Here is a 15,532-nt window from a genome sequence, read left to right as displayed (position 1 = left end):
CAGAGAATCACCTCAAAAGCTGGAGAAACAAGCAAATACAGAGCAGCACAACCAAGACAGCTTCTTGGGAAGAGTACTGTGGGGCCAGTAACTGCTCAAAACACTAAGGGTGATTTTGATAAATTCCTGGAGACTGAGGAATGGCTTGAGAGTTAAAAATTCTGGGGACACAGTCTTAGGAGGGCTTTTTCCCCACACTTTCTTGGGGTTTATCTCCAAAAGCCTATAAACATCACAGAAAGATCTCCTCTTAAGGGAAACTGCTGTAACAGCCTTATCTGATCTAAGGAGAAAGGGCAAATAGATCATTCCAGCCTCCTTTACCTTCCTAGCCTCATAAGGGAAGGGAATGGAGGGTAGAGAGAATTTTTAAAAAAGGTTCAGAAAACACCTGCGAGGGTCACAGCCACCGAACTCAGTACTACTAAAGAAAGCAGATATCATAAAGGCATAAAACACTCCATGTCTCCAACACCTTACAACCATCTAATAGGGCTCCAGTATAATAACTGGATATTACAGCTGAGAATGCTGCAGAACGTGGCTATTTAGGAACAATTACAAGGTATGCAAAAAGAAAAGAAAAAAACACAATCCGAAGAGACAAGCATCAGAACCCTCAGATGAGACTCATGTTGCAATTATGAGATAGAGAATGTAAAATAACTATAACTAATATGTTATGGGTTCTTATGGAAAAAATAAACTACAGGCAGGTATACATGTATAATGTAAGTGGAGTGGTGGAAACAAAGAATCAAAAGTAAATGTTAGAAATTAAAAATACTGTAATGGGAATGAAGAATGTGTCTCCTGACAGGTTCATGTCTAGACTGGGCAAGGGCCAAGGAAAGACTTATTGAACTTGAAAATAAAAGAAACCTCCCAAATTCAAATACAGAAAATGTTCAAGGACTATAGGGACAACTACAAAAAGCATAACAAAAAAGTAATGGGAATATCAGAGGTAAAAGAAAGAAAAAGAAGAAATATAGAATAATGGCTGAGAATTTTCCAATATTAATGAGCCACACCAAAACATAGATCCAGGAAGCTCAGAAAACCAAAAAACTCAAAAAAAAATCTACACCTAGGTATGTTTTATTCCAACTGGAAAAAAAAAATCTTGAAGGAAGTCAGCAAGAAAAAACAGCTTACCTATAGAGGAACAAGGATAACGTTTACACCAGAATTCTCATCAGGAACCGTGCAGGAAAGGAGTAGAGTGAAATATTTAAGTGTTCAAAGAAAAACACTACCAATCTAGCTATATCCAGTGAAATTATCCTTCAAACTGAAGGCACAATAAAGACGTTCCCAGACACATAAACTGAAAAAATCAGTCATCAGTAGAGCTCCTATAAAATGTTTAAAGAAGAAAAGGATATAGGTCCAGAAGCACTCTCCATTAGAAAAGGAATAAATGAAGGTAAAATTTCATTTTTTTCTTAATGATCTAACAGATAACTTTAAAATAGTGATAGCAACAATGTGTTGGGTGATTGTAACATATAGGTAAATGAAATGAATGACAATGTTAAAAGGGATCAGTGGAGGGACTGGGAATACTGTTTTAAGGTACCTGTACTACCTATAAACTAGCAGTGTTATTTGAAAGGAAATTTAGTTGTGAATGTTGTGAACTCTAGGGGAACCACTAGAAACAATCTTTAATAAGAATAATATACTGAGAGGAGAGAAAATAGAATATGAAATACAGTCAGTGAAAACTAGGGAACTCAGAAAAAAGAGGGAAGATTAAAAAGGAAAAAAGCTCTTGTCTGCACTCAGATTCTGCACAGACCTTCACGGGAACCTTGCCCAGCCGCAGAGCAGCACAACCAAGTGGAACTGAAAACACAACGAGTGGTCATTGTGTCATGATCGGGAGAGCTCCAGGGCCCCCCACTGAGGGCCTGTGACTGTAAGTCCTTGTTGATCCTCAAGATCCGTGGTGATATCCGTATCCTCAGACTGAAGTCTGGCTTGCTCCCATGAGTCCTGGTCAGAACTGTTAACAGGCCCAGGAGAGCCAAAGCAGTCCGGGGAAAGAGGAACCTAAGCTCCAGGCATCGTGCTCCCTGGTTTCAAATTATACTGCAAAGCTCTAGTAATCAAAACAGTATGGTACTGGTACAAAACCTGACACAGATCACTGGAAGAGAAACCATAAATAAACTCATGCATCATGGTCAATTAATTTACAACCAAGGAGCCAAGAATATAAAATGGGTAAAGAACTGACTCTTCAAAAAATGATGTTGGGGAAACCGGACAACCAAATGCAAAAAAATCAAACTAGCCCACCACCTTAACACGGTGCACAAAAGCTAACTCGGAATAAATCAAGCACTTGGACATGAAACCTGAAACCACAAAACTCCTAGAAGAAAACACAGGAAATAAGTTCTTTGACATAATCTTGGAGCTGATTTTTTTGGATCTGACACAAAAGCAAAGGCAACAAAAGCACTAATAAACAGCTGGGTCCACATCAAACAAAAGCTTCTGCACAGCAAAAGAGACCATCAACAAAATGAAAAGGCAGCCTACCAAGTGGGAGAAAATAATTGCAAATCATATATCTAAAAGGGATTAATGTCCAAAATATGTAAAGAACTCACACAACTCAGTAGCAAAAAAACAAAACAAAACAAAAACCCCAAACCACCCAATTAAAAAGTGAAGAGAGAACCTAAATAGATATTTTTCCAACGAAGCTATACACGTGGCCAACAGGTACACGAGAAGGTGCTCAGCATCACTGATCAGGGAAATGCAAATGAAAACCTCTGAGGTATGGCTAGTATCAAAAAAAACAAAAGTGCTGACAAGGATGTGGGGAAAAGGGAACCCTCATGAACTGTCGGTAGGTATGTAAATTGGTCCAGTCATTATGAAAAACAGTATTGAGGTTCCTCAACAAATTAAAAGTAGAACTACCCTATGATCCAGTAATTCCACTTCTGGGTATTCAAGGTAAACCAAAACTAACTCAAAAAGATATCTATCTATACCCCGATGTTCACTGCAGCATTATTTACAAATACCCAGGATATGGAAGCAACCTAAGTGGCCACCAATGTATGAATAGATAAAGATAGTGTAGTGTATATATATTCAGTGGAATATTATTCAGCCATAAAAAAATTATGACGTCTTGCCATTTGCGACAACACAGATGAGAGAAATGGTTTGGGAGAGAAATAGGTGAAGGGGAGTAAAAAGTACAAACTTCCAGCTAAAAAATAAGTAGTCATGGGGCCGTAAGGTAGAGCATGACAACTGTAGTCAATAATGCCATATTATGTATTTGAAAGTTGCTAAGAAAGTAAATCTTTAAAGTTGTCAGAAGAAGAAAAATTTTGTAACGATGTATGGTGATGTTAATTAGTCTTACATTTTGAAATATGTACAAATATCTAATCATTATGTGGTATCCAAAACTAATGTTATGTGTTAATTGTACATAAATTGTTTTATTTTTAAAAATCCAGTGAGAAAGACAGAATAGGAAAACAGAGGTTCAAGGAGGTCACACTAAATCCCACAGGGCAAGGCTTCTTGCTCCTAAATCCCCTGCTCTTCATTAAGTTTGAGAAACAATTTGTTCCCCTCCCTGGAGAGTGCATAATTATAGCTCTGAGAAGTCCTGAAATGCAGAAATTATTTAGCTTTGCTTAAATTTTAACCATCATATCTTTTCTTCCCTAACCGCTATTAACACAGAACCAGAGGTCCCCAGAGCACACTTTGGGAAGTGCAGCACTCAACAGAAACCCTAATCTCTGCAAGATTAAGGGAAACCATGATTAACCCTCAGCTGACAGTCCTTCTTACTAATACCAAGGTTAAAAAAGAAAAATTTTTTTAACTGATTTCATACCAATCTTATCCAGAATCCATGAGGTATTTTCTGTATTTCTAAGTACATAAGGGAAAGCAGATATTTGTTTCCCAGTAAGGCATATATATGGGGCTATATTTTTTTAAACTTAGTTTCATTTTAGATTTTAATAGTATCAACTCAGTACATTAACACATTGATTAATAAAATGTATTACATGCTAATTTTAATGTTCTAACTGACTGGTGACATCACAGATATTCCAAGATGTTAATTGGTGGAGTAAACACTATTGTTGAAACCTTCTGTGTCTATACTAGAATTAGACTTCAAGGGCAGAATAACAGTCACTGAATTATATACATTTGGTCTTCAAACTAGTTTTATGAACTGAGGAGGAAGGTGTCATCATCAGCTCCATTTTACAGATGAGAAACAGTGATTTTCCCAAGGCTAAGTCCTTCAGTTTTCTGTTATCTCATATTCTCTTCTTGGCTATAGTTTCATGATCTTTGAAAATGCTTGTATTTTAATAGAATACAGTAAGAGTATACAGACTATTTAAATTATGAAATGTGCTGATAATAAATGCCCTACTTGTATACTTGAAAAGTTATTTTAAAAATTCTTTAATTGACTATATCTTAACCTTTTAGTTCCTAAGGAAGGTTTGAAGAGCCAAGAGCTATTTGATGAAATTAGAATGACTTACATCAAAGAGCTAGGAAAAGCCATTGTCAAGAGGGAAGGAAACTCCAGTCAGAACTGGCAACGGTTCTATCAACTGACAAAACTCCTGGACTCCATGCATGATGTAAGTGTCAAACATAAATCCAAATATCAGAAGAATTTTCTGACAAAGTATGTTCTGATTATTATATGTAATCATATACCAATAGATTTGTTTGTAGATTTCGGTGATGTTCAAGTTGTGAACTTTAGTTTGGTACGCTTTTTTCTTAAGGCCAATTATGAAATGTCATTTCATCTAGTCATGTGCATATAATCATGATGCTAGTACAGAATTTAACAGCACTATTTTTCAAAAGGTAGAATTCCATTTATGTAAGATCAATCCATTGAATTAGAGTGTGTCCTTCATATATTATGGTACCGCTGTTCATCATGGAACACTTAATTCTATACACAATTTAAGGAATTCAAGATGTCTTTGGTACCTAGGTGCTCGTTTTATTAAGTAACCTTCTCTTTAACCTGGGGAATTCCAGCAGATGTGGTGTATTGTAGTCAGATATTAAGGGAAAAGAAATAATAGAGGCCAACAAGACAAGATGTCCCCATTTTTAAACTGATCATTACTATACTTTATCTTGCAGGTGGTTGAAAATCTACTTAACTATTGCTTCCAAACATTTTTGGATAAGACCATAAGTGTTGAATTCCCAGAGATGTTGGCTGAAATCATCACCAATCAGATACCAAAATATTCAACTGGAAATATCAAAAAACTTCTGTTTCATCAAAAGTGACTGCCTTAATAAGAAAGGATGCCTTAAAGAAAGTTGAATTTATAGCTTTTACTGTACAAACTTATCAATTTGTCCTGTAGTGGTTTTGTTGTTTTATTTTTTTGTCTGTTTTTGTCTGGTTTTTGTTTTAAATATGCACTACACGTGGTTTATGGAGGGCCAAGACTTGGCAACGGACGCAGTCGAGCCAACACTTTTTAGCGATGGCAGAAGGAGAAAGTGATAGTTGGTGAATCCTGAAAATTACAAATAGTCCCGTTGGGGGTGATCTTCACTGTCAGGGAAGGATGGCACCTGAACCACCAGTGCCCCAAGTCTATGTGACAAACTTTCTGCTCATACTTTTCACAGTTGGCTGGACAAAATGTTCTAGACTTTCTGTTGGTGTACTTTCCCCTGTATAGTTAGGATAGCATTTTTTGATTTATGCATGGAAACCTGAAAAAAGTTTACAAGTGTATATCAGAAAAGGGAAGTTGTGCCTTTTATAGCTATTACTGTCTGGTTTTAACAGTTTCCTTTATATTCAGTGAACTATGCTTGCTCATTATTTCATACATAATTTTTGTATTCAAGTCATTGTACAGCTGTTTAAATGGGCAGCTAGGTCATAGCTTTCCTAAATAAACTCTGTAATCTTCTATGTGAAAATGGGTTGGTGCTTCTAACCTGATGGCACTTAGCTATCAGAAGACCACAAAAATTGACTCAAATCTCCAGTATTCTTGTCAAAAAGCTCTTATTTTGTATATATCTGCTTCAGTGGAGAATTACATAGGCTGTACAAATTAACCGTCCTACCTGGTGTGGAATACCTAGTTCGGTGATCTGCTGGGTAAACTGTGGATGATAGTTGCAAAAGAGTAGTTAAAAAAAAAAAAAAAACAACTACCAAGAGGCCCTGTTTGTACTAATGCCCTGTCTCTGCAGTGGTTAGATGGCAAGAAAGCTGGTAAACTGTCTTTCAGGACCTTTTGTTGTAGGTTGTATAACTTCTTAAAAGTCATGATTCCAGATAACGAGCTAAAATAAACACAGCTGGGACATTTTAATCAGACCAAGTAATTCCTTTCACTAAACTTCACCCCCAAAATAAATCTCATAACATGGCAAAAGTGGCTAAACACCCATTTTCACATTCCTGTCTGTCACCAATTGGTCTATCTTTCCTGGGGGTAACAGGAAAGCTCAGCTACTGATTTTTGTGATGTGGAATTGTCTGTCAGACTTCCATGTTTGTGAAACTACACATCCCTCGCACCCCTATGTGTGCCATAGAGTCTAACAAGTCTTGTGAATTTTTCCTCCTCACTGTTGAGAATGATCATTTTAAACAAAACAGAAGCTGTAGTAGCCCTTTCTGTGTGCACCTTACCAACTTTCTGTAAACTCAAAACTTACATTTTCAAAGCCACAAGAAATCAGATTTATATTCAAGGTGGCCAAATTATTTGTGTAATAGGAAACTGAAAAATCTAATACTAAAATATGAAACTTCTAATATATTTTTATATTTAGTTATAGTTTCAGATATATATCATATTGGTATTCACTAATCTGGGAAGGGAAGGGCTACTGCAGCTTTACATGAATTTATTAAAATGAGTGTAAAATAGCTTGTATAGTGTAAAATAAGAATGATTTTTAGATGAGATTGTTTTATGATGACAAGTCATATATTTTTTGTAGGGCTCAAAGAGATGTCGATGGATAGCCTGTACGATGTGTAGGGCGTGCAAGCTTTCACACAGGCAGCGATGGTCTCAGAAACCAAACAGGTCTGCCCTAGGGGAGCTGGAGACTGGCCCCGTGTGCACTGAGGGCTGCTGAGGCTCCATCCCATTCAGATCTCGGAAGAAGTCATCCTCTGCCTCCCAAATGACCACCCTTCTCATTCCAACAGTGAGTGTGTGTCAGTGCAGGTTGAGTTTACCAAATCTTCACTTGCGATGAAGTGTGTACATGGGAGAGGTGGTGCTTACAGGCTTATAAGCACCATCTAATATTGGGGTTACTTTCACATACAGCCTCTCCCAACAGTTTAATAAAAACGGAAGCTTTAGAAGTTTGGCAATAATACACATAGAGGTACCAACAACATGTAAATAGTGCAGAATCTCATAGGTTGCCAATAATACACTAATTCCTTTCTATCCTACAAGAGTTTATTTCCAAACAAAATGAGGACATGGTTATGTTTTCTTTAAATGCTTTTTGAATGTTATTTGTTATTTTTCAGTATTCTGGAGAAATTATTTAATAAAAAAATGTAATCATTTGCTTTTTGAACGCTCTCTAAAAGGGGAAATGTTCCTTTTGTAATGGTTTAAATTGATCTCAAAGTATTTTAAGATGGATTGTAACCCGGCTGGATGTGAAATTTTTGGTGTCTAAGAAATAGCACTTGAATATTATTATCAATGACAGTGTTAAGTTTCAAAAAGAGCTTCTGAACGGTAAATTATTGTTCATTTGTTATATGGTTAAAACCAGAAAGCATATTACACATTAATCTTAATTTAGTTCCAACAGCCTGGGCTCTCAAAAATAATTAGAGCTCAGTGAAAAAAAGATATGTGCACTTCTTTGTTAAAAGGTAGTCAACTGACATTCATAAAACTACAGGAGGCTGTGCATTAAATGGAAAACAAAGTTGTGCCCTTTTAGAATATGTGGGAAAGAGGAAAGTTATCTTAATTATCTCTGAGTATAATTATAGATTTAAATGAAAAAAAGATATGGTGCTATCTGAAAGCAGCCTCATTTCCTATGTAGGTCGTATCTTGCCATCCCAAATGATTTAAGTCTGTAGCAACTTCAGTGGGAGTTGGTGACGTGGTTAGGTAACTCACAGCAAATTCTAAAAACTATTTTTAATTACTGGTGGAAATGTGACCCTCCTAGTATTTTTAGGCCTTGCTGTGGGGTACTATACAACCGTGTAGTGTATAGTACACTATGGAAGGGGACCCTGCCTTCTGAAAACAAAATTGTCACCCCAAAAGGAAAAACATGATTGGTGCCTATAAAGAGCTTGATAACTAACATAGGATGAGCTCTGCATGTGCATGTAAAGCCCAACCTTACTTCAGAATTAGGGGGTGGGGAGGATAAGCAATTTCAATTTTACTTACACATATAACCTATTAAGTCATACCATTTTAGTTCTGTTAAAACTCAAACTACATCACCATGGAATGAAAAATATTATACCTTGATCTGACGAAATTCAAGAACCATGGCAGCCCTGAGATTTCACTCTTGGTTGGTCACCCAAAAAACTGTAGCTGTAGATGAATGTGATTTTATATGCCTGGTTTGTGAGTTGGATGGGAAAATAAGAGTGTAAGGAGGACACTTCAACCACTTTGAATGGAAATTTCATCATTTTCCAGATTATCAGTCAGCCTGGTCCACCAAGGATTAGTGACCACATTTTCAATAAGGGATTAGCTTCTCTCTAGAAAACAACTGAAAGAAGGATTTTATTTTTTGATGAAAGGCTGTATGAAAATACCCTCCTCAGATAACTTGCTTAACTACATATAGATTCAAGTGTGTCAATATTCTATTTTGTATATTAAACAAATGCTATATAATGGGGACAAATCTATATTATACTGTGTATGGCATTATTAAGAAGCTTTTTCATTATTTTTTATTACAGTAATTTTAAAATGTGTAAAAATTAAAACCAGTGACTCCTGTTTAAAAATAAAAGTTGTAGTTTTTTATTCATGCTGAATAATAATCTGTAGTTTAAAAAACAGTCTTTTTACCTACACAGTGAAATGTCAGACTGTAAACTCTTGTGTGGAAATGTTTAACTTTTATTTTTCATTTAAATTTGCTGTTCTGGTATTACCAAACCACACATTTGTATTGAATTGGCAGTAAATGTTAGTTAGCCATTTACAGCAATGCCAAATATGGAGAAACATCATAATAAAAAAAATCTGCTTTTTCATTATGTGACTCAAACATGTTTTTGTATAATTTATACAGTTACAATATTCCTACTTTTTTCTTGTAGTAAATCACTTTAGGAAACTTAACACATTCTGAATATATGCTAAATATCAGCTTAAATGTATATTAAATGGAAAACAAAGTTGTGCCTTTTTAAAATATTAGGGAAAGGAGAAAGTTAATGATGTCTGAGTATAATTTTCAAATTATAATATTGAGCCACTGTAACACATCTGGCTCAGTGTGGAAATATTTGCATGTTAATATGCATAAATTCAACAAGCTTAACCCTGGTACCAAAGACCCAAAGACAATCCCCCCCATGCCTCAAATGGTCATGTGTCAATTACTGCAAAGGGCACTGACTGAAGGACAAACTCACTTTCAAGGCTTCTCCAAATATAAGTCTTTATCATGAAAAATGACATTTTATGTATATAAGAACTCATATACCTCAACACCCAAAAAACAAATAAACCAACTGAAAAATGGGTGGAGAACCTGAACAGACACTTCTCCAAAGTTGAAGAAACACAGACAGCCAACAGGCACATGAAGAGATGCTCCACATCACTAATCATCAGGGAAATGCAAATTAAACCACAGTGGGGTATCACCTCCCAGCAGTTAGGATGGCCACCATCTGAAAGACAAGAAATAACAAATGCTGGCAATGTAGAGAAAGGGGAACCCTCCTACACTGTTTCTGAGTATACAAAAAGCCTTGAATTCTACATTTTAAGAGTAAAAATAGATAACCTAAATAGCCCTAGATCTATTAAATTAAAATGTAGATAAAAACTTCTTCATAAAGAAAAGGCTGTTTTTCATAAAGAAAAGATCGTTTTGCTGATGAATTCTACCTAACATTTAGGGAAGAAATACCAATCTACAGATACTCTTCCCCCACACCAAAAAAAAAAAAAAAACCTGAAGCAGAGGTAAAACTTCTCAATCCATTCATCAGGCTGGCATTACCCTGATAGCAAAATCAGACAAAAGATTACAAAACTACAGAAAAATATCTTTCATGAATATAGATGCAAAAATTCTAAGCAGAAATCTAGTAAATGGAATAAAAATATACAAAAGGATGGCACATCATGACCAAGGTGTTACCACAGGCATTCAGGGATGGATTCACATTTTTAAATCAACCAGTGTAACCCAAAATAGTGGAAAACTAAAAAGGAAAGCTCCATGATTATCCAAGCAGACGAAAAAAGAATTTGACAAAACCCAACATATACTAAATAAAAACAAACTCTCAGCAAACTAGGAATAGAAGGGAACTTCCTCAGCCTAGTAAACAGCAACTACAAAACACCTTCTGCTAGCATCATACTTAATGGGAAAAGACAGTATTTTCCTATTTTCAATAACAAACAAGGATGTCCACTCCCACCACTTCCATTTAACATTGTACTGGAAGCTCTCAACAATGCAATCAGGCAAGAAAGAAAAGGTGCTTAAATGAGAAAGGAAGAAGTAAATCTTTCTATATAGATGACATGATCAACTATGCAGAAATTCTGTAGAATCTATAAATAAGCTACTAGACTTCAAAAAGTTACACAAAATTACCATAGGACCCCACAATTTCACCCTTAAGTATATACCCAAAAGGACTGAAAATGTGTACTGAAGCGAATACATGTACACGCACTTTCATAAAAGCAGCACTATCCACAATAGCCAAAAAGTAGAGATAGCCCACATGTTCATCAGTGGATGAATGAATAAATCATAGCACATATATATATACAATGGATATTCAGCCATAAAAAGGGATGAGATACTATAAAGACCTGAATGTAAGTCATTGAACCATAAAACTCTTAGAAGAAAACACAGGCAAAAATCTCTTGAATATAAACATGAGCAACTTCTTCATGAATATATCTCCACGGATAAGGGAAACAAAAGCAAAAACGAACAAATGGGACTATATCAAACTAAAAAGCTTCTGTACAGCAAGGGACACCATCAGTAGAACAAAAAGACGTCCTACAGTATGGGAGAATATATTCATAAATGACATATCTGATAAGGGGTTGACATCCAAGTTTTTAAAAAGTTTATGCACCTTAACAAACAAAAAGCAAATACACCAATTAAAAAATGGGCAGAGGAGCTGAACAGACACTTCTACAAAGAAGAAATTCAGATGCCCAATAGGCACATGAAGAGATTAAAACTACAATGAGACATCACCTCACACCAGTTAGGATGGCCAACATCCAAAAGACAAACAACAAATGCTGGTGAGGATGTGGAGAAAGGGGACCCCTCCTACACAGCTGGTGGGAATGTAAATTAGTTCAACCATTGTGGAAAGCAGTATGGAGGTTCCTCAAAAAACTAAAAATAGAAATACCATTTGACCCGGGAATTCCACTTCTAGGAATTTACCCAAAGAAAACAAATTCTCAGATTCAAAAAGACACATGCACCCCTATGTTTATTACAGCACTATTTACAATAGCCAAGATATGGAAGCAACCTAAGTGTCCCTCAGTAGATAAATGGATAAAGATGTGGTACATATACACAATGGAGTATTATTCAGCCATAAGAAGAAAACAAATCCTACCATTTGCAACAACATGGATGGAGCTGGAGGGTATTATGCTCAGTGAAATAAGCCAGGCGGAGAAAGACAAGTGCCAAATGATTTCCCTCATTTGTGGAGTGTAACAAGAAGCAAAACTGAAGGAACAAAATAGCAGCGGACTCACAGAACCCAAGAATGGACTAACAGTGACCAAAGGGAAAGGGACTGGGGAGGATGGGAGGGAAGGGAGGGATAAGAGGGGGGAAAATGGCGCATTATGATCAGCACACATAATGTAGGAGGAGTGACATGGGAAAGGCAGTACATCCAGAGAAAACAAGTAGTGACTCTATAGCATCTTACTGCGCTGATGGACAGTGACTGTAATGGGGTGTGCGGGGGGAAATGGAGGGAGTCTAGTAATGATATTGTTCAAGTAATTGTGCATTAATGATATCAAAATTAAAAAAAAATTTTAATGGATTAATGATTTGAATACAAATCTGGAACTGTAAAACTCCTAAAAGAAAACATAGAGGAAAATCATGATAATGGTCTTCGCAATAATTTCATCATCTAGTACCAAAAGCACCGGCAACATAAGCAAATATAGACATATGGGACTATATCGAACTAAAAAGCTTCTACACAACAAAAAAACACACAAAACAATGGAGTGAAAAAGCAACCTACAGAATAAGAGAAAGTCTTTGCAAACCATATACCTGATACGGGGTTAACTTCTAAAATACGTAAGGAAATCCTACAACTCAATAGCAAAAAAAACTAATGATGTGAATAAAAAAGTGGCTGAAGACTTGAGTAGACATTTCTCCAAAGAAGATACACAAAGGGCCAACAAGAACAGGAAAAGATACTCAGCTTCGTTAATCATCAGGGAAACACAATCAAAACCACGATGAGATATCATTTTATACCTGCTAGGATGGCTATTATAAAAAAAAAAGTCAAAAGAAAAGTTTTGGCAAGGATATGAAGAAACTGGAACCCATGTATCCTATTGGTAGGAATGCAAAATGGTGCAGTTGCTATGGAAAACCACATGGAGGTTCCTCAACAAATTAAAAATAGAAGTAACATAGGATCCAGCAATCGCTTCGGGGCACATATCCAGAAGGACTGAAATCAGGATCTTGAAAAGATACCTGTGCTCCCGTGTCCAGCACAGCACTATTCACGATAGTCAGCATGTGGAAACGACTTAAATGTCCATCGGGGGATGAATGGATAAAGAAAATGCGGTTTATACACACATAATGGAATACTATTCAGCCTTTACAAAAGAAGGAAATTCTGTAATACGCACAACACTATATAAGACTGTGGGGGACATTATGCTGAGAGAAATAAGCCAGTCACAGGACAAATATTTAATGATTCCACTAGTATGAGAGATCTGCCAAAAGCACAGAATCAGAGTGGAATGGTGGCTGCCAGGGATGGGGGGGGGAAGGGGGGGAATGGGGAGTTGCTAATCAACGGACATAAAGTTTCAGTACGCAAGACGAATATTTCTAGGGATTCCAAACAACAGTACCTAGTCAACAATACTGTATGGTACACTCAAAAATTTGTTAAGAGGGTAGATGACTTTTCTGACTCACAGAGCCCTCCCTAAAGAGTTTGATTCATTATATCAACAGGTAATTCAGAAATACCTTCAAAGGTGGCAGCCAGCGTGACTTATAAAGCAAAGCAAAGAATTTTGCTACTGCGTGTGTTTACTATTACCTTGGAAAATCTGCATTTTGCAGTTGTTTTAATAACATTATTTAACAGTCTAGGGCATTAAAAACAGTCTAGGGCAGGGAAATACAGTCAAGGGGTTTAAAATAATTTTAAAATGGTATCTAGTGAGTTTTTTCAGATATAGCTGGAACTTCAAATAAATTCCACCTGAGAGCTGGCAAAAGCTCAAGCCATAACTACTAATTTTTAAAGATTAACCTAGAGATTAAAGTAAATAACTCAGTTGTAGAATTATTCTGATTGCAGCCTTCAGGAGGTCAAAGATAAAGATTTAGATTAAAATGCTGATTTTGTACTAAATAGGCCTCTAATCCTGAAAATGTGAAAATATGGTGGCTATACTTTTCTACCAGCAAAATTTCATATAAAGATTGATTATAGTTTTTATAATTTAAAAGACAAAATAAAAAGTATTGGTAGGATGTGGACAACCTTTTTTTGTTGCTGTTGGGAATGTAAAATGGTGCAGCCACTGGGTAGAACAGTCTGGCAGTTCCTCACAAAGTGCAATTACCATATGTCCCAGCAATTCCACTCCTAAGTGCATACCCTAAAGAGCTGAAAAAGTATGACTACACAAAACACATGTGTACTGTACATGAATGTTCATAGAATTATTCACAATAACCAACAGGTGAGAACAACCCAAATGTCCCTCAACTGATGAATGGATGAAATGTGGCATAGCCACACAATGGAGTATTTTCAGCCATAAAAAAGGAATGAAGTACTGTTAGATACTACAGCATGGATGAATCTTGAAAATATTATGCTAAGTGAAACCAGCCACAGAACACCACTTATTGTGTGACTGCATCCTTAAGAGATGTCTAGAATAAGCAAATTCACAGAAAGTAGATTAGTGGTTGCCAAGGGCTGAGAAAAGTGGGTAAAGGGGAAGTAGCTGCTAATGAGTACAAAGTCTCTTTCTCAGGTGATGAAGATGTTCTGGAATGAGATAGCCGTAATCGTTGCACACTTTGTGAATATACTAAAAAAAAAAACACTTGATAAAAATATGCTTGGTAGTGTGAATTATATCTCAATTTTTTAAAAAACACAGCATGTCAGAACAGGACAATGCATCTGATTAAATAAGGCATAATCTTTGTGACTTGGAGGCCATGAGCAGTTCAGCTGTTTCCTACTTAAATATGTTAGACCACAAATTATGCAACTTCTGGCAGCCAAGAGTAAAAGATAGGCACTGTCAAAGCACAAAGATGAACAAGAAAGCTGATAGGACACCGCAACTCATGTAGGAAGCTGCCAGGGATTCAGCTGAAAGACTGGATCTGCTGAAACCTCTCTTACGGTTATCTGTCCCAAGAATTCAACAAAAAATATACATTTAAGCACAGAGCTCAGAAAACACTTTTCTCAAGCACTCCTTGCTCTAGCCAGATCCATCTTTCAGCTTTCAGTATCCCAGCATTATTCTTACCTTGAATACAAATGTTCTCAGAATAAACTAAATTATTGACCAAACGAGGTGTTTTATAACATGTTGTTCTGAATGTACAAGATGGAAATAACACACTGCAATTAATATGATCTGAAAAGGACAGTAATATCACCAATGATACTCAATTGTTTGGAAAAGAGCTATTGACTTCAGCAGAGGTAAAAATCTCAATCATAATGAGGGCCAACAAAGGGCCAACTAATCACAACACTAAAATCACTGAGAAAAGTTTTCAGCACTCCATCTTTAATGAAAAAGGATTATGCCTTTACTGTTTACATTCCAAGTCCAAAACTCTAGGATATTACAGGGGCCCTCTGATGGTCAGACAAGGGTTGTAGCCCCATAGGTTACGTGAGCTTCAGAGCCAAGGCCCGCATGTGTGATCACCTAACCCCAGGGCTTGGCACAATTATTATTTTGTCAGTAAGATTTAA

The 15,532-nt window shown here is 36.4% G+C and overlaps 1 protein-coding gene across 6 annotated transcripts in view; it reads left to right on the top strand.

Moving 5' to 3' along the window:
• NR3C1 (nuclear receptor subfamily 3 group C member 1) overlaps positions 1–9,304 on the top strand; it is a 96,686-nt gene extending 87,382 nt beyond the window's left edge. For all 6 annotated transcript variants that reach the window (XM_037015977.2, XM_037015974.2, XM_037015973.2 and 3 more), the window contains exons 8-9: positions 4,504–4,661; positions 5,185–9,304. In XM_037015977.2, coding sequence (XP_036871872.2) covers positions 4,504–4,661; positions 5,185–5,337 — 311 coding nt within the window. In that variant the 3' untranslated portion in view covers positions 5,338–9,304. The remainder of the gene's footprint in view (positions 1–4,503; positions 4,662–5,184) is intronic.
• Positions 9,305–15,532: the final 6,228 nt, after the last annotated feature.

The sequence above is a fragment of the Manis javanica genome, chromosome 14, assembly GCF_040802235.1.
Source record: "Manis javanica isolate MJ-LG chromosome 14, MJ_LKY, whole genome shotgun sequence".
Classification (NCBI taxonomy): domain Eukaryota; kingdom Metazoa; phylum Chordata; class Mammalia; order Pholidota; family Manidae; genus Manis; species Manis javanica.
Note: the sequence above shows the minus strand (reverse complement) of the source record. Positions and strands in the feature narration are given on the sequence as shown.